The sequence below is a fragment of the Lagopus muta genome, chromosome 3 (genome assembly GCF_023343835.1).
Source record: "Lagopus muta isolate bLagMut1 chromosome 3, bLagMut1 primary, whole genome shotgun sequence".
In the NCBI taxonomy this organism is placed as follows: Eukaryota; Metazoa; Chordata; class Aves; order Galliformes; family Phasianidae; genus Lagopus; species Lagopus muta.
In genome coordinates this window covers 94,254,758-94,278,938 of record NC_064435.1, presented here as the reverse complement: position 1 = coordinate 94,278,938, position 24,181 = coordinate 94,254,758, and the positions used below count along the sequence as shown (strand labels likewise).

The following is a 24,181-nucleotide window of genomic DNA, read 5'->3' as shown; positions in this document are numbered from 1 at the left end:
TCCCCTTTTGCTGGTAACGTATTTAGTTAGTATTGGCCAGCCTCAACTTGTAACCAAGATTCAGCCAAGAATTTTCTCTCTACAAAGGCATGCGCTGTCCCTGTAATATTCCCACATTACTTCCCCTTGCTTTTAATGATCATACACTTCTTTTCCTGCCTAAGGTTCTCTAGAAGAACCAACCCTGTTCAGCCAAGCTGAAAGTGACCAGCACTAATGAACCCAAATGCCTTCAAAAGCAGTTTCCCAGAGGACTTTACTAACTATTTACCTGCGCTGCCTGAAATCTGCTCTCCCCACATCCCGGGTTGAAGTTTTGGTGGCAGTTTTCCTCCAGTCAGCAAGGATTTAAAATTCAACTGCTTCACGGTCACTATGACGACGATAGCACCAAACACCTCTTGACTCACGAGATCTCTGTTCACAAACAACAGATCTAGGAGGGCACCTTTATTCATCAGCTTCCACATCAGGTAATTGCTGTCCAAGTGTTTTAGGAACCACCTGGACCAGCTGTGTGGTGTTCTCAGTTAATGCCTGAGAAACAGGTGCCCCATAAGGGATGAGGACAGTTGATCTAGAGGCTTCCCTTAGTTTCGTAAAGAATAATTCATTGGTGTTGTCATACTGGTCTACAGCAAAATCCCACAATAACACCTCCTTTATTTGCTTATCTTTCTTCACAAGAAGAGTGGTTAGGCCCTGGAACGGGCTGCCCAGGGAGGCTGTGGATGCCCCGTCCTTGGACGTGTTCAAGGCCAGGTTGGACGGGGTCCTGGGCAACCTGATCTGAATGTGTATGTTTGGTGGCCCTGCCAGGCAGGGGGGTTGGAACTACATGATCCTTGAGGTCCCTTCCAACCCGGGTGATTCTGTGCTTATCCTTTAATCCTGACCCACAGGCTCTCACCACACCATTCCCAATGACAGATCTGCACAGCCCATCCGCATCACTACAAAAAGCAGCGCCTCGTCACCTCACTCGCCCTGCCTGTCTCTTCTGAAGAGCCTCTAACTGTCCAGAGAATATCACTCACTAGACTCTTCCCACCAGATTTCACTTATGCTGATGACGTCGTAGCTCTGGGCAGAGCCAAGACTTCCAGCCTTTTCTGCTTGTTGCTCATGCTGCATGCCATTAGTGCAGATGTATTTCAGATGTGCTTCATTGTACCTGGCACCTCATGAAGCAGAACGAAGGATCTCACTGGCATGCAGTTCCTCTGAGTGGCAGTGGCATGACGTTCCATAGTATATCATCAGCAGGCTTGGTTTTAACCCTTTCACCCTTCAAATCTATCAGCCCTGCTAACACCTACACAAAAATCCCCTTCTCCCCTCTGAGTGAGGCGCATCCCATCAGGCACTAGCAAGCCCTGTGTTATGTAGACCTCCTTGTGATTAAGAAACCAAAAATGTTTTTGGTAGCACCAGCCTAAGAACCACATACTGACATTCTGGGTCTGCCTGCTCCTTTCAGTATTTATCCCTGCTACTGGAAGGACAGAGAAGAACTACCTGCACACCCAATCCTTTAACCAATTGTCTCAAAGCCCTCAAGTCCCTTTTGACTGCCGTTGGACCTGTCTTAGCTACTTCATCACTGCCAAGGTGAAAAACAAATAATAGGTAATGGGGCAGCTGTACTACCTGAGTGACTTTTCCAGTGATGATTCTTACCCAGGCCCAAGGGAAGCAGCAGACTTCTCTATGGTTTGGGCCTGGGCAGCACAACAGGCCTTCTTTTCACGCAGAAGAGAATCATTTGCAGAAAAAGCCCTTTTTGTTTTTTTTAATGGATTTGTTGTGATATGGGGAGCAGGTTGATTTGCCCTAGGAGACCCCTCCAACTCAGATGCACCTTCATCCACACAGTCATTTGCTTATCCCTATGGTGTAAGGGCATCTGGGAAAGCGAGGTAGACACGAAGGAGGGTTCGTCTGCTGCCCTAAGCAGAAACTTGCTTCCATTCCCCCACCTCTTAGACCTCTTTTTTTTCTGCTGTGGGGAGAGCAGAGAAACCCTTATTTCTTGAGTGGCTGATGAATCTGTCTCAGGAGTGACAGAGTACCACTCTGTTGTATCTCCTTTTCTGACTTCCTAACGCTCCTCAGCCTGCCCACATCCTCCCAGAGCTCTACCAACAGGATAAGCATCTCTTTAACCTGGGTACTTTTCCCACAGGTGTACTCACTGCCACCAACAGCCACTGGCTGAAGACTCACACCCTGTGCCTGAGACCTGGATGGCCACATGTTCCCTTGGGAGCTCTGAGTGGCTTCATTGCTCCCTCTGGCTTGAGAGGCCACGAGGCACAGAGGACGACTCTCTTCTGGATGGATGCCACGGTGGAACTCTGCTCAAGCAGATTACAGCCACAGCTGGAAACCACAGCGACAGCACCCTCCCACATGAAGTGCCAAGCCAACTGCCACGACTTTGAAGATGCTCTTTTTAGTTTCCTTTTCTAATTCAGAAAGATTCCTCACCACAAGGAACACAGGGTAGAGCAATAACTCTCACATACCTTAATTACTGGAACGCGTGGCTTGAACCTCGAGGACAGCTGTGTTAACACTTCTCCAAGTAGTTGCTGGTGTTTTAGAACCTTCCTCATTTTCATGATTCTTACAATAGCAGCCTGCACAGCAAAGTCAGAAAGAGATGCTTGGGAGCTTGTCCTGCATAAAGCTATTTTATTTCTTCAGCGGATCACATCTACGACCACAGCAGCATTGTAAAAACAACTTCAGCAGGAGGCGGGGATAAACTTATCTGCTGCAGGGAAAGGCAGTGGCAGACAACCAGCTCTAACCTTCCCAAAAAAGGGTGACAATCCAGTTACAGAAAAAGATTTGCTTACCCACCCCAAGGATCAGGGCTCACCAAATACTCCAAAAGGAGGGATCTCCAGGTAGACAGCAGTCCCTTGTGGCAGCCAGCCCTTAAATGAGGCTTAGGGTGGGGTGGAACCTGAATTGCTTTTGCCTGTGCTCCCAGGGCTGGCTGTGACTTTTCACTTGGGGCTCAATCACTGGTTCAGGCCTTGATTTAGCAACTCCCATACACTACAGAGCGCCAACTATTCACATTGATTTTGAGAACTCAGATTTTACACAGAATACAGTCTACACTGTTTCTCACATAGGAATTTTAAGAACTAAGTTACTTAAGATCAGTAAGAATAACGGTACCACCACTAACAAAAAAACCTGTATAACGTGAAATATCACTGATATATTTAACCTTACTGTGACATTCTTTTAGTAGAACGTTTGTAATCTCAGGGCAATTGGACAACATCCCCATTGATGTGCATTTGGTTAGCCCTGAGGAGGAAAGGCAGCTAGAACTTGGTCTGTGAATGCCCCTTCCAATTGAACTACCCTATTCAATCTGCTTTCAGTGCCCCCTCTACTTCTTAAGTACTTCTAAATGAAGTGACAAAAAATACCTTCAAGTTCATCTAACCCAGTATTTCCAATTTTCAGTTAGAACAGAAGTCTCATGAGCAAATGCATCCACGGAACCCAAATACCAGCATGTTAAAACAATGTGGAGAGCAGTATCACAGTATGTCTTTCTACACTTTCTGTTACAGACTGGAAGAAACTTTAAAACTGTAATATATTTTTAAACTTCAGCCTATTACATTGGAATGCTATACTGCTTTTAGTTCTCTGCAGTCTGCTTCATTAGGGAATTATAAAGTTGAAATTCTGTGCGCATTGTGCAGCAGAATCCTGCAATGTAAGTCACCTGAATCAGTAGTTTCCTATCTTCCTCTATATTTTTGTGTGTAGTTTCCTGCTCCTGCTTCTGCTCAGTTTTCATTGGCACATTGATGTTCACCCTTAACTTTTTGCTGCAAAGAAAAACAGAAGTTAATCAAATAAATCAGCCTATTTCCAAACTAAAAAAACCCACAAAGATCTCACCTAAACAACTTACACACCACACTATCAGAATTTTACAAGGAAAGTGGACTTTGACACTCCCAAAAGTTTTAGACAGTATCATTCAAGTTAAATAAAAGAACAAACAAACAAACCCAGAAACCCCAAATATCTATTTGGTTGTTGGCCATGTATTCCATGGCTTACTGAATACAACGCACTCATCTGTCAGGTCGAATCACAACTGCACAGTTACACTGATGTGAATGATTTCTATGTCTAGTGAGAAGCTTCCAATCAGTGAACACAGAAAAGGAAGTCGGTGGAAATAAAACCACCATTTTAATTCATGTTTGGATTACGACAGCAGAGAAGATAACTAACTGCGACGTGAAGAAAATAATGTATTCTATAGAACTGAGTCATGCCTTTTGCACGCTCTGCAGTGCCCAGAGCTGTGCCATCACTGTATGTATCACACACCACCCCACATCAGAAGTGGGGAATAAGCCACGGGACCATGGCACACAGGAGTGTGGCCAGTCAGCCACACTTCAAAGTGCTGCAGAGGGGAGAGGAACCAATACTCATTCAGCATCATCTCGTGAGCTGTAACTGAAGCCTCCAACACACATGGTGCAGCAATACTTGAGCGCTTCCTTTATTACACTCCTGTAACTGACAGCACATACGCTCAAACCCTCAGTTACTGGTCAAAGGGTAGAAGTGGATGAAGGATGCAACAAGGGCAGGTTTAAAATGCTTCTCTTACTTGAGATTTCATCTTCCTGGAGAACTGAATTTCTCACTGAATGCATGTCTGTGCTCTGGTTAGCATGGTAAAAAAGTCACCAGAGCGTTGAGAGCAGCTTAGAATACACACACGTTAAGAGGTAAGAAAATCTACTGAGAATCATGTCGAAGTTATCACAGACTTTGCTCTCTGAAGTTCTGAAATGAGCCTGCTGATGTTCTTACGTTACCTCTACTGCATGAATATCCAAGTGCTTGGCCTTGGACGACCTCGGAATATGAAGTATTCTGCTGACTGCATTTAAGTCACGCACCTGATAAATTATGCAAAAAATACACAAGGTGCAAGGAAAACATTCAGGTCGTGACAGCCCTTGTGACAAAATCAAAGTCAGATAGCTCAGATCTTCCCTATTTCCCTATTAGCCATCTGTCTCCTCTGGAGCTGAAATGGGGATCCATATCTGAATAGGTACTTGAACTCAGGAGCTTTCACTTCAGGAATATCAAATTCTACTAACGTTTCAAAAGCAAACAAGGTGCTACCCATACTATCCAACAGTACGTAGCTGAAGTTTTTCCCTTACTTTTTATAACCAAGATACAGCTTTATTAAGGTATCTGGTTTTAGCTCCACCTCATCAACATTTGCATTTTCATCTTCCAAAACCTGGAACAAAATAAACAAACGTGTTAATCAGTACATTTTGCCGACTGTTAAGCAAACCATAAAAAAAGCAGGAGGTACTTACAAGTAATTTTGATTTCAACAGTATCTGTAGAACTTGTGCCAAGATATCCTACAAAATTACAGAAAACATCAGCACAGCCAGCCAGTCATCTCCTTTCCTTTCCATAAATTAAAATCCTTTAATAAGAATACACAGATTTACACTAAGAACTACTGAGGGCAGAACACCATAAAATGAGCCTGGAAAGCAATAAAAAACATACTTCACAGAAATAAAATGTAGTGAGCCATCTTGGGTGTTAGGACATAGGACCCTTCAACTGGCAACTACCATTAAATTCTTTATGAAGACTAATTCCAAACAACAGATCCTCCCAGTTGTTGTGCTATAAATCTGCTTGCAAATCACGCCTAAGCTTAAGAAATCATTTTTCTCCAAGCCATGTAAATGTAAGCACCATGCCAAACTTAAGACTCAAGAAGTAAGCACCTTCTGTTTTCTGATTAATATATTTTTCTTTTCTTCAGTACAGTAGGAGGTTGGTCCTGCTTACTTTCACTGGTCAGTCACCCAGACGGCTACACCAGTCCAAGTCTTCTGGGCTTCATGTTGCTAGGTTTCATCTGCATGGAGTTTTATTCTGCTCCAACTACAATCTGCACCAAACGCTTATTCTATATATAATAATATGTTTGCATCTATCTACAGAAATCTGCAAAAAGGCATCTGTAATAAATGGCAATCCTGTGGAAGACTCATGTATTCACTATAAACTAACTGCAGTGACTCGCTAGATGTGCATTTCTGAAATTAAAAATTAAAAATCCACCTGACTAGGGATTGCCAAGCTTTCCAGGAGTCCCAGCAGACTTGATTCAGTACTACTAAGAAAAGACACAAATGCCAAATAAACGTTGGGCCACAAAAGCTACTTGGGAAGAAGAGGTGAACCTTTTCTACAGGAGACAGTGAACTTATGACATACAGATCTTGGTATGACCACGTACATAACCCTTGAAATGCAGAAAACAGAAACGCAAAACACAGTCTAAAATTTTTAGAAAAAATGCTGTTCCTCCTATAGTGACATCTTATTAAACACCAGGGGTCAGCATGAAGCTACACAATTCATTCTAGTGACAAGGCAGACTAAGATTTATCAAAAGGCTAAGCAGTTAGTAATTACACGAAAGTAAACCAGGGAAGCACATCTGCACCTTTAGGACAGAAACCAATTCTGGCTCCAAGCATATCTAAACACAATTTCTTACAATAGCAGGAAGAGCCCTGATGACCAAAAGTGCAGTTAAATGTGCAAAGGCACTACCATTTTTATTTGAGTACTGTCTGTCAACTGCTGCACGGTGTAGGCATCTTCTGTGTTGTACTGCAGTAAAATTGCCATCTGGAATGTGGATGCCTACCAGATACAAAAATCAGAATATGAGAAAGTACACACATACTTACTGAACTCGAGCAGTTTGAAATGCACCAGTGTAAAAGTACACACTGAAATAACTGGACAAAGGAAAATAACCAGCTAGTGCTGATCATTGCACACACAATACAGATACTATTTATACAACCAGAACTCCATCTTCCAGCATCATCTAAACATAAAGACTAATATTCTGAGCATTTAACTAGCTGCAGACACTTCATAATATCTTTTCCTCTACCACTCCCTCACTCTTACTCATTTAATATTCATTAAATACCTACACAGACTACTGAATTAATCTTCACAACCCTACTAGATCTAGAAGAATAACAAAACCAAATTTATAAGCGAGCAGCTATCAGTAGCTTATCAAACCTATCACCACTGACTTAACATATGCTGATTATAAAAGTTCAGAGACTAAGAATATCTTGTTTCTTCTCACAGTTGTGAGCTCTCCTGCTTTTTGAGAGAACGCACACAGAAGCATGACATACAAGATGTCTTTCACAAAGAGGTCACAGTTGCCTCACACAGCGCAGCCTGAAAACCATTTAAGCCAAAAGTAATACGTCAGATTTCTAAGTCAAATTTATGTTAAACGGATCTTAAGTAATATCATAGTACATACATCAGAGATATAAAGGTTCTATTTATCGTAACACCAAGAACTTTGTTTTTTTACAAAGCCAGTAGCATTATTCACGTGAGTAAAGCAAATGAATGCCTGGTAGTTAAACGTGTATACATACACACACACATTAATGCAACAATTAGGGAAATGAATATTTTGACATACAAATATAAGACTGCTCAACTCACTGTATCATCATCTACAATTCACTTGTGTGGGGGCGCAGGTATTCCACATGAACTCTGCTACTTAACTAACTACATACTTCACTGTTGTAAACATTTAAAAATTTATCTACGCCATCATTCCTTACTGTGAAGAAAACCAGTTATCTCCAAATGAGGATTAAAGAGACTGAGCAGCTCATTCCCAGCACATGAAAGCAGCAGAGTGCGAATGCAAGTCTCCTAAGCAATCACTGCAATCAGCTCTAAGACTGCGAACATCACCAAGTGTTGCTACTGACACAACCCTATTCTTACCTGTAACGTGTACCTATTTTTGAAACAGTTGGTAACCAGTTCCCCTTTGGAAAGCTGATACAACCACGTTAATTTTCTTCCACTATGACGACTGGCATAAAATGCAGTAAATCTCTGATAGCTCCGTTCTAACTGTATAAAAAAGAACAAGAAAACCAAGAATGCTATTTTCCTTCACCCACTACTAGAACATGCTGCAGAACAACACAGGAACAGGAATTAAATCTGATCACTCCATACTGCCATATTGTTTGAAATTAAAAACATTCACGTTCTTCAGACTGGATGGTAACTTCCCTTTTTAAAAGCATCACTAACAATAAAAATCTAAATATGAATCTAAATTTCATTGTTTCCTTATGGAACGAGAGGCAAGATGAGGTGATTTAACTACCATGATACTGCACTGATAGCAGTGAAATTCATGTATTAAACGTTCATGTCTTATCTATTTTCAATAGCGCTCCATAGAAAACCAATGGTTACAGTATCCAAACAGTTTGTTGGACAGAGCAGGAGCAACTACCAAGGAAGTTTCTCACACAGAAGTATATTAAATTACGCTAACAAAGTTTTCAATTGCTACATAATGCTTTGAAATATCACTAATCACAACCTTTCTACAGGAGAAGGAAGCTAGGTGTTTCACAAAAATTCCTCCTGCTACCTTTATTCATTTGTCTTGCTCCAAACATCCTTCAGCCAAGAGACAAATACAAAATACGCATACAAAGCTTCCAGACAAAAAAGAACCTTCTAATCCTCTCTGATGCACCAAAAAAACCCACAAAAAAACCAGATGGACATGTTTAGCCTGGTAACTTCCTTTCTTGTTTATTAATTCCATTCCTCAGTTGAATAAAGTTCAGAACCTTACCTCAGAGGGCAGAGCAAACGTGCAAGACTGCTGAAATGGCCATGATCCAGAACTCAGCACCTGTATGCTGAAATCCACTGGAAGGGAGAGGAATGCACATTAGTAGGAAAACTGCCTTATCGTCCTTGCTTCCACTTGCTGCTCAAATTTGAGTTCTAACGCAAGGACAGGAAATGGCTCTGTCCTGCTCAAACTACCATAGTGAAAAATCATTCAACAACGTATCTTTTTTTCTTTATTCAGACCATGGAACATAGGAATTCATACAAGATGATGGAGAAAGCTAAGTAAGCGTAGGTTTTCTATGACAGTCATTCAATTTTCTCCTTTGCAGAAATTTTTAGCCTGTTTCTATCCCAACAACAGACTGCTCACCTAACATACAAATTTATGTGTATTGAAAATGCATCACAATATATGTTGGCAAGAGCAAAAAAAAAAAAATCACACAGTTAAATTTGTGAGACATTTTGGATATGTTAGCAAGTATAATGCAAGAAAACTAAATAAAATTTAAGCCTGAAAATACTGTAATGTAATCCAACAAATAGTTACTGGTTTCTGAAAGAGTTTGTTTCAGTATACTTCAATTAACAGACTTTCTTCCAAAACAAAGCAATAAAGCTTTCTAACAACCTAAAACACAGCACCTTTTTTTTTTTAATGCTTTTATTGAAGATAGCTTAAGCTATGTTGTGCTCAAAAGCAAAACCATTAAAACCATTAAAAAAAGACAGGATTCAACTTGATTTTATGCACCTAATCGTTAGCTGCAAAAGCTATGAAGAGTTACCAGACAATAAAATACAGACCTAAAAAGTCTAATACAAAATCTATCTTGGTCAAAATAATAACTCTAAACTTTGGGGATTGTGATGTGCCAATTAAGTATTACCCTCACATTAGCTTTTATGTGTAGAAGGAAGACAAAACTAGAAGTACTCAAAAGTAACATAAGCAAACATATATCTTACAATCCAGTGGTTCTGAATTGGTCAGGTGCTTTTTAAATTGCTCATTCAAGTCCTTGCTTACACCAATATCTTGGAACATCCGCTGCAGCTTGGACGTATATTCAAAACCACAAGCTTGCTGGATTTAAGAAAGAATAAAAGAACATATGTCAGCAAGATGCAATTTGACAACAAAGAATGAAAACAAAGCCTTCCGAAAGGAGCCCGTCTTCTTAAAGAAATGTACAAAGCTCAGTGTTTCTCTTACTCAAATCCCAACTATATGCTCTTCATCAGAAGCTGAAAACTGTTTTAAAAATGGGAAAAGCACATAATGAAACAGACCACTAAAAGATCACTACATCTTATTTTGTTTGACTTTGTACAAACAAGGGTTAATTAAATCAAGTTATTCATTTGGATAACAATATCTAAGTCATCGATTGGATAAGCATATATCTAATCCCAATCTGACAGATCTGCATTCCAAGTTCACAGGAGTTTAAATTAAAAAAAAAAAAAAAAAATAAAATCAGAAATGGAAGAGAACTAGATGTGTACTTATTTGGTTGTGCATGACACGAGAAAAAGCATGAAATGAAAGTACATACACCAGTGCATTCCATGGCAGTGTGAAGACCTGCAACATGGTAAATCACGGGACAATCACCAATACTCACTTTAAGTTTAGAGATCATGCTTGCCTCTGCATCATCACTAGCACTGTTCTGATGTACAAGTCTTTTTGCGAGCATTTTAGCATAGAATTTTTGAAACACATCTTTATCTTCAATGTACTTGAAGACAACCATCTGGAAAAATAAAAGGTAAGTTGTAACAAATAAAAGTATATATTTGTATTGAAAAACTGTAAGAGTATCTGCTTCTTTAGCAGGCCAAATCTGGACACAGCTTAAGGCTTTTTTTTTGTGTGACTTTAAAAAAAAAAAATCAATAAAGTTTAAAACACATTAACTGTATATTCCAAGTCAACAGTCTAATTTATTCAAAAATCTACATAGCCACAAATATTATTATATAAGAATATATTGCAGAAACTACCTATACACACATATATAAAAAACTGAAGTTAGCAGAAATTCCCCCTACTTGCTTTAAACACACTAAGTAATTTGTATTAAAATAAAACACAACTAGTCTCACAGACATGAAGATTATTACTGAAAAGCTACTGAAATCAAGCATAGAAGGAAAAGGTTTGATCCCATCTGACTTATGACTGACAACTATTACTGACTTGTCAGAACTTAAGCTGAACAGATATTTACAGATATCTTACCACTTGATTGAGTGTATCTTCCAATTCTGCTTCTTCTGGATTCTTTGAGCTGCAATGAAAAAGTGCATTTTTTTCCCATGATTCTCCAAATTGCTACATTAAACCAACTTGAAGGAAGTACGTGGAAATTATTTCATAAATGAATACAAATTGAATCGTTTGGGGACTTCCTGATAGTCTGATACTTTTCAGGATTTCTGGTCTTAGATTTCTTTTTCTTTCTGCTTTCTTACCTGCTGCTAAACGCTACCTTCACTTATGAAAGGTAACACAGAGAAAACTGCTCAGAGAGCTGGGTCTTGACTGGTGACAGCTAATTTGGCATCACACAGTTTTCCTCCACATCGTGCTTACACATCAGGCATACCTATTGTGTCAGGTGTATCTATACACTACAGAAGGGAAAACTCAATCCTTTTCAGGAGGAAAAAAGAGATAGGAGATACAAAGGGTTTTTCCTGGTTTAATTTCCCAACCTCCCTACCAAAATACATGTAGCAAACATGTCAGTGGCAAAACTGATGTAAACCCAGCATGAACTGGACTGACCTCAACTCACTTTATAAGCTGCTTAATCATTTGAAGCCAGACATAATTAAATTATGAATTGACAATAAATCAGGGAAGTTTTTGTCTTCAATTTCTGCCCAGGTGGAAGGAGATACAAAGAAAATGACAGGAGGAAAGCAAGAGCTTTAATAGAAAATGGGGATGTCCATCTTTTCCTCATCACACACACACACACACACACACGCTATAACTGAAATTTCAGAAACACAAAGAAAATAACATCTAGAACAAAAAACGAACAAAAAACCCCCTACAACTTAAAAAAAAAAAATTGAGCTTATATTACTACAAGAAAAAAAAAGTACTACTACTTCTGCTATTCCCCCTCTACTTCTTGAAGAAGTAAAATTATTTGTAGGATGTTTCCCACTGATTTTTACTTTTCATTTTTAAATCAGAATTTGGTATAATTAAGTTTTCTTGAAATGCTTTCGAAGGCACAGAATAAAACTTCTAAATCCTTTTAAAACAAAAGCCAATCTGGAATAATGATTTGTCTTCAAAAACATACCTTTTCTTCAGTAAAGAATCGCAGTACCGTGCCAGTAGCTCTGGGGATTTACTGGATGATTGAGCCATTTTTGTCACTGCATTATTATTTATAAATCGACCACAAGCCTATAAATCACAAAAGACAGTGAAATTTTTGGGAAACGAAACTCTAGGAATATAAAATGGTTACTTCAAGACATACACTTACTTTGTCTAGCGCAGCCACAAAACCAGCATCGTTGTTGAAGGCTGACATGACTAAAGCATTGTATTTCTTATGGACATCCAGCACGGTCTGTACATACATTTTTGGATCCTGCAATAAAGAGAGATTATTTTACCCTTCCTCCAGAATGGAGTTATTCCCTGGCAAAACCTTCACAGTGAAGATGTACAGCGTGTTTACTAATGTCACAAATAATATGTCAGACATGGTCTCCCCATAACTTGACAGACTGGAAAGACATGGAATTGGATGGCTAGACTGTTTGATGGATGAGGAACCAGGTGCAAGACCACCCCCAGACAGCAGTGGTCAATGGCTTTATCTCTGGGCAGAGATCAGTGACACATGATGTCCCTCAGCAGTCAGTACTGTGATTGCTGCTGTTTAGTATCTTCATCAATGACACTGACAGTGGGACTGAGTGCACCCTCAGCAAACAGACTGTGTCCAGAGGAGGGCCACAAATACGAGTCAAAGGATGGAATACCTCCCCTACAAGGACAGGCTGAGAGAATTGGAACTGGTCAGCCTGGAGAACAGAAGGCTCTGGGGAGAACAGATAGCAGCCTTTCAGTATCTATAGAGGGGCTATAAGAATGAAGGGGACATTCTTTAGCAAGGTCTGCAGTGATAAGACAAGGGGCAATGGTTTCAGGCTAGAACAGAGAAGATTTAGATTGGATATAAGGAAAAACATTTTTACAATAAGAGTGGTGAAGCACTGAACAGGCTTCCCCACAGAGGCTGCGGAAGCCCTGAACTTGAGGACATTTAAGGCTAGATGAGACTCTGAGCAACCTGATCTAGCTGTAGATCTCTCTGTTCATTGCAGGGGAGTTGGACTAGATGAGCTCTAAGGGTATCCTCCAATTCAGAAGGTTCCATGATTCCATGTCCGACTTGCACGAGTAAGCATTACATCCTTTTGGTACCAGTATCTATCCAGACTAGTCTACACTCTCCTGCCAGACTGACGTTAGTGGAAGCTCTCATTAACAGCAACTAGTAATAAAACCAGAATCACCTATTCAGTCAGACATGGCCAAAAATGAGCTTTATTTTGATCAGACCTGAGAGATCCAGGCAATTATAAATTGGCAACTGTTATAAGAAGTGACTGAAAAACATCTCAGTGCTAAGAATGTAACAATGTACTGCCAATACATACAACTTAGTACTGAGATCTCAATCACCACTGACCTAAAAATTACCAACTCAACACATAATGGTAGCCAAATATCAGTAAGCACAAAACTCATGGCACTCATAGTGCAAGTCCTGCACGCAACTATTAACTTCTGCATCTGCATAAAGATATAGTGGTCAGCAGAAACTGTGAAAGGCAACTAGAACACCAAACAGTTGCTACTTTGCAGGAGTCTAAAAAGGCTAGAAATCTTCAGTTGGTAGATTTGAACTTTAAAAACAGGTACGATCAATGTTAAAATATCAGAAGGATGAGTGAAAAGATGAGAGTCCACAAAACACATTTTTAAAACTAAAGGGCACTTGAAAGTAATAGCAGACAGGTTTAAAACAGATAACATATGTATTAATACATGTAAAGTAGAGAACTTCTGTAACCTGCTGACTCAGTAGACCTCTGGAAACACATAATATAACCAGGACCAAAAATAGATAAACTCATGGACAGCAGGTCCATGAACAAAATGATTGCGCATTAAGTGCTTCTGTTAAATCTCTACCATAAAATTCCAGAGGCTATGAACAAATGGCAAAAGATGGGCAAGGTTTTATCAGGATCCTGAAGAACATTTCCGTTGCCACTGAATTCAAATACAGATTATGCAGTCCGCCAAGCTAAAAACTGAGAGATTACTGAATAACTTGTGGGCAAGAAATTGAAGAGAACTAGAGTACATTTGAAGAGCAGTCTCCTGATTATGACACCAGAGAAGATAAGCCAAGGCACTAGAGGCAGTAGTTTTCTACTGAAGAGTGGTCTAATCAATACAGATAGTTGAGTTTAGAACACAGCTCATTCTGCAGTAAAAATCTAAAACAGGTCACATGAGTTGAGCTGGTATGACTATTTCATCTCCACTGACTACAGAAAAGCTGAGAGATGTTTGCTCAGCTGACTGTTCGGACACAGTGCAGAAACTGAAGTTAGAATCAATCCTATCTAAATGTGGTAGAGGACTTACAAAGCAATGATGAAAAAAGAGACACAGCAGAGTAAAGGATACTGAAAGAAGTGGCAAGATGCTTCTCCAGGAAAATCAGTCAGAGAGAGTTGTGAAAATACACAAGAATAACACACACAAAAAAGGAACAAGAAAGAGATAAAGAACATAACAAACAAGAAAGCGCTGTGATCAGGAAGAGTTTAAGTGGGTGGAGTTGAAGGAATAAGTATAGATCTCAGGCTTCCTTTCCCTCAAAGATGTGCTACTTCCAACAAAAAGGAGCTTTCACTTTTCTATGAACTTCGAGGTCCAGGTATAAGGACACTTGAGAATGACAACCCAGGGATGGATGCATAACTACAGAACATGGTTGATTTCTAAATTCAAGGTGACATCTTTGAATGAAACAGAAGATTCCTAAAGTTACTTCATGGTTCAGAAAATCCCAGTATCGTTAAAAGGCTATGTACTTACAGGAGTTAACAGATGAACTTCAGACATATAAAACATGTTCATCTGAAAGCATTATTTTTACTGCTGTCCATGAAGCCATCACGGACAATGCTGTCCATGAAGCTATTGCTTCAATGCTTAGTAGCACTATGCTAAGCACAACTACTAGTGCTATTTCAGCAGTATCTGAGGCCAATTACTGATTGAAATGAAATGTATCAGAAGCAAAATTCCATACCGCTTTAAACTGAATATAAACCTTTGGTAAATTTTAATCTTAATCTTGCTTTGTCTTATTCTGTTTTTATTGCTTATTTTCTATAAGAAGTGTTGCATTGTCTACATTCAAAAAGGCTAACAATAGTTTTAAACAACTTTTTAATTCTGCTGAGATTCAACCCCAAGCCCTCCTTCTTCTCCTTACCATTCATAACGTTTTTGCAAATAGAATGCAAACAGAATAAAGCAATTCATCAAAATACTAAAAACAGAACTTCAAACAGTCTCATTCAAACCACAATACTGAGATAAGATAGAAACAAAATAAAACACAGAACGCTTCTTATAGCATGGACTTCAAATTATAATCGTAGTGTAGGACGTCCTATTGCACAGCCAGCTTTATGAGCAGCATCAAGTCCTGACAGGCAGCCAAAACTCGTAAGGAAAAGAAACCTCAGAAATAAGAAAACAGCAACAACAATGTGGCTGTTGTTTTGAGCCTACTACAGATGTGTGAGAATTGTCCTCACAAACTGAATGACCAAGAAGGAAAACACATGAGGACTGGAAATCTGAATTTGAGGAGGATTCTTGATATAAACTGGAAGCAATCACGTATAGACATAATTTTATGGGGATACTTGCATTTAGAGCTGCTTCGCCACATTTCTCAATTGCAGCTAGACCCTGATTATGAATGTGAGTTTCCAACAGCTTTTTCAGCTCTCCAAGGCCATCCTGGATTCGAGATACAAGGTTATACATACGTCCCAAGTCTGAAAAATAAGGGAAGCCAGTATCTTATCTGTATCACCTATGACTCCAATTTGTCATTAAAAAATTGCCAATGAGTTAAACAATCAATACTAGTGAAAATATACATTCAATTTCTATGGTAAAAAGTAAGAAAAGTTCAAATATTATCTAGTATACCAAATCTTTCCACTGACCTTGAAAGCTAAGATAAATTCAATAGAAAACAATCTGTTAAATATTAAAATGTTTTGCCTTTACACTGCTACTTACCAAGGAAAAAAATACTTCATTGACAGAAACACGGCTACTTCTGATTATTCTAGCTTTCATACATGTATGATTTAAAGACAGAATTAAAATCCTCTTATTTATATGAAGTTTTGAATTAGAATCGTGAATTAAGGCTAATAAGCGTTACTGCTGGCTGTGCCAGAAATACAGGATTCTCCAGCTGACCACCATCCTGCAAAATTTATCATGAACAGGACAGCTTTTAGGAGATATGTTAATATAGAGAAGGCAACAAGTGGTGGTACTTCAACTTGTGGCAGCAATGGTGGAAATGATAGGAAATGCAAGGCAAACTGGGACATGTTTGGCAGATACACTTGTTAATCTGCCAAAAAAAAAATCTCATTTAGCCATCAACAGGATTTGTGTTATTCACAAACAGAGAGGAACTTTAAGCCTAAAAGCAATGTCTGGATTGGCGTACCTTCATTTTTATCAGCATCCAATAAATTCTGAAACTCTGTATGAAATATCTCCAGGTGTTTTTCAATAAGTACTTGCTCACACTTTCGTGCTAATTCATCTTGTGTGCTCTCATGAAGATACACTTGAACCCTACGTTGCTCCTCAAGAAGGCGAGCCTCAGCCTACAGGAGAGAAAGATAAACATGAAACCTGTATGAAAAATCTAGTAGCAGAAAACCTGTATATTAAGTAAACTCATCCAGAAAACAAACAAAACCCAAACATCTCAACTAATTCTTATGGTCCACCTTAACAGTCATTTCTCTGGGATTCATAATGTGACTCCTGCCATACACATATGGAATCAATGTCAATGTTGATGATTAACATCTTATACTGCTGAAGCAGGCGGAGAACTAGAGAAAAGTTGGTTTTTTTGAACAAAAAGTTTTCAAATGAAGACCTGTTCTCAGAAAAAGAAAGCTGGTTACATAGTATGCTTGCAGTTCTGGCATCAGAAAGCTCTCCAGCTGCAGAGCTAGCAGTGTTCAAAACAAACATGAAAAAGTTCTGTGCTTGCACAAAACTGCAGTTTAACAGTATAACCATTACAAACTTAATTGAAAGTTCTCACATACATTTCCACACAGCAAAGCTTCCCAATAACCTCGAGTCACTTAAATTCTACCTATCTTTAATTTAGCTTATCTTCCTAGCGAACCAAAATTCTAAAAACCACTTGGGGAATTACTTTATTCTAAAATGTAAAACTGAAATTGTTTATGTAACAATTGTTATACAACAATATCATAAATATTTGAAACCAATAACTCCAACAAGATGCTATCTCCAGTTAGAATTCAATACACAGACCTTCAGTTAGAAAGTAAGGCATACTGACAGCATGCATTATTAAAATACCCAAATAATACAACAAAAAAGAGAACCATTATAAGACACTTTTGTGAAAGTAAAAAATACGTTAGGAATTGCTGGTGTAAATAAAGCTGAGGGACAAGCCCATCTGAATTTTAAGTCAATAGTTCTGATAACTTGCATAAACTCTCTTAACCTCTCCAGTAGAAAACACAGACCAGAGAAATCAGTCAAGACTTTTAGCCTAAATAATTCCCCTTTCCCTAAGGTACATCCCTTAGATTGTACCATTTAGGAAGATTTAAAAAGCTCTGATTGCATTTACTGCGGAGTCTAATACTTACCTTGTTCAGTTTAACTAATTAAATCCCAGTTTCAAATCTCAGATCAGTTAGAAGGAGATGCTAAGACAGCAAAAATGGCTATATATATATACTTTTATATATATATACACACACACACACACACTATGGCTGTATATACACACACACAGACACGCATACTATACAGTCAGAGACTACACACTTCCTTGCTGAATGTGTTTCCTGCCTTCTAACAGCTTTCTATACATTCTGAGCTTCAAGTAAAGCAGGTTGCTTCTCTGTGAGGTTTTGGAGTTTTTCAGGTTCAGTTACTACTAAATTCATTCCACTTGTCACTAATCCCTAGTTCTCGAAATAGCAATGACCTTCAGACAGCTTTTCACTGTGCTGAGGAATCCTGCACAAGCCATTCATTTGCATTACGAATAGCTGAAATTCCCTTATTCTGTTATATCTGTGTATGCAACTACGTAAGATAGACAGCAGAGGATGAAAGTAAAAAAAGTGAAGGGGAAAACACAAATGAATTTAACAAGAATGTAAATACAGATACGCCAGGGAAAAACTGATTCTGAATATCTGGATTCATTTCACAGCAGTATTTCTAGTACTTTTCCTCAAAAACTCTTTTTTATTTTCCTTCAGTAAATCATTAACTGAGATGTACCAAGAAAAAAAGACATCTGCGTGGATCGCCCTGAAAGCAATGGCTCCTATTTCCCTGGAAACTGGAACAGCTACGTGAAGCGTAACAACACTACCTGACAGAGCATTTTCTCAGCAACAAAACACATTTCCACGTAGTCACCACCATGAGTTGTGCCTTTTCGCCTGCGATGAAGAGGAAGTGACCCACCATCACTGCAGCCTCTGCTGAAACGCACCACGCACCACCTCGCTGTACTAACACCACCCTTTGGTGTTAGAACACCACTCAGTGAATGCCATGGGTACAAGCTCTTCCACATGGAGGAATTCAATGCCACACACTTCCATGTCAGATGCCATTTTGTCCCACTGCCCCACTGCTGCTGGGCAACAAAATGTAATGGAATACTGGCAGGAAGGGTCAATTTCCACCAACATCTGCCTCTGATATCACAGGCCAACATAAAATAAGAGGCATTACTTTCAGAGCAGCCTTTATATATATGTGTGTGTATATATATATATATATATATATATATATATATATATATCTATATCATTTGTGTAATATGGAACACAATCTATTTATTTTAAATTCAGCCAATAACCAGGCAAGAAATATGGAACACAATCTATTTATTTTAAATTCAGCCAATAACCAGGCAAGAAATAGTACTGTCTATCCAGCTTACTTCTAATCACCTTGTCTGGGATCCCCCAAACCAGAGACAATAACAACTTACAAATCCTGCCTCCGATGATCAGAATTAACACTTAAGGTTCAGTACATGGAAATATTCTAAAAGAACGAATGTAATTAATAATCTAATTCCTCTGCGGAGGCCAGCTTACTCAGGAAGAGATTTCAATAATATGCTGGCACACAAGTTCCTTGTACAAGAACAGCAAGTTTGCAGGTGTAAAGCAAATGGTTAGTCTGGTATCAAATTCTGAATCTTAACAAAAATTTGTCTCTAACACCCTCTTCTGGTTTGCCCACTAAGAAATTTTCAAACATTCATTGTGCTCGCTGAAACTCACTCAGGAGACAAACTTCAGAACAGGTTAAAAGGAAAACACAGATGCAAACCACCTCATGGAACAAGAGCTGATTGGTTTTGCTTCTGTAGAATAACTGTCATTTTAAGAAACCGATAATAAAAGTCAAGAATTTTTATTACTTTACCTCTATGCAGAAAATAACCTACCTTCTTCATGTACTCTGTGACTGGGTTCTGTTGTAAGAATTCAGTACTTTCTCGTGTATAAAATCTCTCTGTGTCAGCAAGAAACTGAGATTCAAAGGACTCTTTATAGACAGTTAGTGTAGGCCCTTTCGCAAATGCGTCATCTTCATTCAGCCCCAGTTCCACTACAAAAATGAGCAAACAATGATAAGCCTATCTTTTACGAAGTAGTCTCTTGCAAATACCTTCCAGTACCTGAAGGGGGTTTACAGGAAAGCTGGGGACAGATTTTTTACCAGGGCATGTAGCAACAGAAAAAGGGGAAATGACTTTAAACTGAAAGAGGGCAGATTTAGACTAGATATTAGGAAGAAATTCTTTACTGTGTGGGTGGTGAGACACTGCAACAGGTCGCCCAGAGATGATGTGGGTGCCCCCCTCCCTGGAAGCATTCAAGGCCAGGCTGGACGGGGCTTTGGGCAACCTGGTCCAGTCAGGTGTCCCTGCCTGTAGCAGGGGGTTGGAACCAGGTGATATTAAACGTTCCTTCCAACCCAAACCATTCTACGATTCCATGAAGTAAACAGGTCAGCCCCCCCCAGCTTAAATGAAGGTAATCAACTGTTACAAAATCAGCACCACTTTTTTTTTTTTTTTTTTTTTTAAGTTGGCATTTATTTTGTACTTAAAAAGTAAGCAGTGTAAATCGTTACCCATAGAAACTGTACTTCCTGATACAACAGATTACAGGAAATGACAAACTTCACATTCCCAAAATCTGGTTAAAACTACCCTTCCATATTTCCCCTCTTAGGCTTACAGGTTATAAGCACATATATTTTTAGCAATTAAACTGATAATTAATCTGCATGGCAAAGCTCTCAACTTTATGCAGATGGAAAAAAATGAACACTCCATTTCATCAGCTATCATGTTTGTACCTTTCTAGTTTCTTCTCCTACAAAACTGATCAGTAAGCAATCAGTGCTCATCTATCAATTCTCTTTTCAATCTTGACAAATATTTTATTATTAACTGTAATTGTGTGTATAGCATCTCTACATAGATAAAAAGAAACTTATAGTAAAATAAACATAGTTATATCAAAAGTATCTATACTGGACATCCAAGGAAATGGCAGCCTACTTCTGAGTTCTGATAAGATTATTATTCTAACTTTTTAAAAAAGAAAATAATAAAACTTTAAAGGAATCTCACTTACCATAAGATTGTACGACTCCACTGATCAGCCTTGTATTGATAGTTTCACCATTTCTTTCCTTTTCAATCAATTTCAATACAGCATTCGTTACCTTGGGGAACAGAGAATAAAACCAAGTCAAGAACAGAGAAAAGTCTGATAGGTCATGAGCAAGATTTAATCAGGAATGTATCCCTATATTCAAGACAAATTAAGACTATACTACAATTAGTCATGAGTCACAAAAGAGTATGAATATGCTTAAGATTTTTGTGTTTGTTCCCTTTATTTCGTTTTTTTCATCCTTAAAAAAGCTTTAAGTACCTAAACGAAACTTCTGAGTGTTTTATACCTGAAAAAAAAGAAAACATTGCAAGAGCAGAATTTCAACACCTATACCTTTATGCAAAGAAAGCTACTGACCATGCTGATGAGTGAAGTGGTGCAACTACTTTTCTTCAACTGAAATCTACTTTCTACTGAATAAAATACTGTCTTTTAAGCATGAAGTATTGGTAAATAAGAGTGAAAAACAAATAAATACAATATTTCATTGTGATGTAACTTGTTGCTTTATATTGATCTGATAAACTAATTCAAAATATTTGGTTGATGCGAGTTTTCCAGGTATCGGTATAAATTAAAAGGTTTACAAAAAGAGAAAAAATCCAGGCCTGTCACTTATCTGTTCTTCTCACTGAATCTTGACTTTCTCCAATTTTAATACAACACTGTCAGTATGTACACCTATCTGCCTGCCCTGGAAATATTTAAGTACTGAAATTTCAGGCTTCATAAATGCTTTAGAAGTTTATATTAGTTAAAAAATAACAATACAAAAGGAAAATTACCTGCCTAGCTCTCATCCACACAAAGAATATATCTGCTAATCTTACATATGACACAAAAAGCATGCAACTTGACATCCTGCTTCATTTAAGACTTGTTTTTTCAATTCCATCAAAATAATTATATTTTTAATATCACAAAAAAGGAGCAAAAAGATCTGTTTTATTTTCTAGGCCTTTTTTTGCACCCCAAATTCTCCCTGGAACAGTTACAAAATCAATCCTCTAAAATAATGCTACAATTTTATAATCTACGTATACCTGCTTATTTAACGGCCTGAATAAGCAGTCTCTCCAGGTCACCAAGGCAAGCTGAAAGTAAGGGAAGGGAGATGAAAAATGGAATAAAAAAGTACTTATACACACATGCATACACACGTACACACAATAACTTTTTAAGGGAAGCTGACACAGTATGCAAAACACCTCAAAGTTTCATGATTAAGTTGTGGTGCACATATTTCTCATTCAATAAAACAGATTTACCACAAAATCACCATTTATTTTGTTACTAATTCCTCCTATGGGGTTCTTTTTTCTGACTGAGAGTGATCTCCCACCAGCTCTGAAAAATAATAAACTTTGCAACTTTGACAATAGACAGCTTTTTCTATTGAGGATATTCAGGCTGGCACAATCCCTTAGCACGGGGCTAGTGAAAGGGAGAACAATTGACAGGAAGTTAAATAAGGATAAAAACTGATATTCTGTCCAACACAAAGTTACTTTAGTGAAGCAGTAAAATAACATCTCTTTCCTAGCACATCATCAGCAAGGACAATCCTTACCATTTACTCTCACAAGGGGTTCCACACCTTTGATAATTATGTTCTTTCCCTTTTTTTTTTTTTCTTTCTTTTTTTAATTACTTTACATATGGGGAAAAAAAAATTATCAATATCAAATCAATTTTCCAGCCTGTTACTGCAGTCAACACTGGGCTTGTGTCTTAGCAGCTTGGATGCTAGAGATCTGAAGTGTGTTCTGAAGCAAACAGAAAAGAACTGCAGTTTGTTCCTTGTTCTCTATTTGAAGCACTTGACTGAACTCCAAGTGGAAAAATGAGTCCACAGACACACACACAGATAACAGCACATACAGCAAGTGTTCAAGTCAGCTTGTGACAATCTAATATTGGTAGTCTCAGTGGGTACAAAGGGGGTGGAATATCTGCATATATACTGAGTTGGTGGGGGGAAGGGAAGGGTGTCCTAAGAGGACACTGGAAGGAGTCAAACTTCTTTCGTCAAACTGGCCAATGATGCCCACTTTAAAACTTCTGTGAACTTCCTACAAACACTGAACTTCCAGGAGCAATGGTAATACCAATACAACAAATGCCAGCAGACAGAACGAGCAAATCACTCGCTTCAGAAAGTGACCTACCGAATAAATTTCATATATTCCTTTACGACCTTCATCGCACTCACGACGAACCCAGTGTCGATTGAGGTAGGCACATATCCCATTGAGTACTTTGCTTGAAAACCTATAATCTTCCCACTGTTGAGTGTAGAATTTCAGCACACTTTCATCCATCAAATCCTCACCATCCTAAAAAAACAGTAAGTTCGCCAGTACTGTAGGTAAAGTGCAAAAGAGACATGTACAGGTGTACAATATATCTACACTAAGCAATAATTTATAAGGAACAACAAGGGATAATGAATTTATTCTTGCAATAATAAAGAACAAAAAAAAAAAAGGCACTTCCTAACCAAAGAAAAAAATAGATAAATAAAAAAAGCACACAGAAAACCACCCACAAAAGAAAAGCATAGACAAAACTCCAGGAGACTCTACTTCCTACAAGACAGATCTGGAAACAGACAGCTAGACTGATGAGTGTGATCCGTAAAATGTACCAGGACAAAATATTCAGAAAAATAACCTCTTCACCCACTCCTATGCTACTACTTGGGTGGCTGAAACAAATGAGCATACACGTATAAGGTCTCCTACAGAAATTTGTCAGGTAATAAATGAAAACAGTTTGAATGATCATGGCAGTAAAATAGGAATGCATCCAGGATAGAACTGGGAGCCGACTTTCTGTCTTGTAATTAGTTTACACAGCTGCATACTTACAGGAGACTCCAAGCATTCTTTTATTGTTGCTCAAAATAAAAATCCTAGAAGCTAAAACCTTAATATTGAACACCTTCTCAAAAATAATTAGAAATTGCTCTCTGCTTTGTAAAAGCAGCCTTATTAGTAGTTAGCAAGTTAGTGTCTAACATCAGACAATTTCAACATTACAGGCAGCCATCCCCTCAGGATTACTAACAGCTAGTTAAGTGATCAGGAAGTCTGGCTATACTTGTTACAGGACAGCTCCAGTGGGTGTTTGCTTCTGCTTTAACAACCCACATACACAGCTCCTTTGCAGGATTAGGGAACAAAAGCTCACTCCAAGGTAGATCCTACAATACCTTCTAATGGTAAACAGAATAACTGAGATAAAACAAGTTTAAGTTAATTCAATTTACTCGCGATGACCGCGT

General features: G+C 38.5%; 1 protein-coding gene across 3 annotated transcripts in view; it reads right to left on the bottom strand.

The window, feature by feature from the left end:
- The window catches only part of CUL1 (cullin 1), a 48,217-nt gene that overhangs the window by 2,636 nt on the left and 21,400 nt on the right, over nt 1–24,181 (bottom strand). For 2 of the 3 annotated variants that reach the window (XM_048939178.1, XM_048939180.1), the window contains exons 4-21: nt 23,064–23,231; nt 21,939–21,989; nt 20,851–20,941; nt 19,650–19,813; nt 16,614–16,776; nt 15,788–15,918; nt 12,300–12,407; nt 12,111–12,217; nt 11,030–11,078; nt 10,410–10,541; nt 9,751–9,868; nt 8,777–8,853; nt 7,900–8,031; nt 6,670–6,762; nt 5,403–5,450; nt 5,238–5,320; nt 3,761–3,866; nt 2,529–2,642 (exon numbers count right to left, since the gene is read on the bottom strand). In XM_048939178.1, coding sequence (XP_048795135.1) covers nt 2,529–2,642; nt 3,761–3,866; nt 5,238–5,320; nt 5,403–5,450; nt 6,670–6,762; nt 7,900–8,031; nt 8,777–8,853; nt 9,751–9,868; nt 10,410–10,541; nt 11,030–11,078; nt 12,111–12,217; nt 12,300–12,407; nt 15,788–15,918; nt 16,614–16,776; nt 19,650–19,813; nt 20,851–20,941; nt 21,939–21,989; nt 23,064–23,231 — 1,935 coding nt within the window. The remainder of the gene's footprint in view (nt 1–2,528; nt 2,643–3,760; nt 3,867–5,237; nt 5,321–5,402; nt 5,451–6,669; nt 6,763–7,899; nt 8,032–8,776; nt 8,854–9,750; nt 9,869–10,409; nt 10,542–11,029; nt 11,079–12,110; nt 12,218–12,299; nt 12,408–15,787; nt 15,919–16,613; nt 16,777–19,649; nt 19,814–20,850; nt 20,942–21,938; nt 21,990–23,063; nt 23,232–24,181) is intronic. The other variant, XM_048939181.1, reaches the window with a different exon arrangement.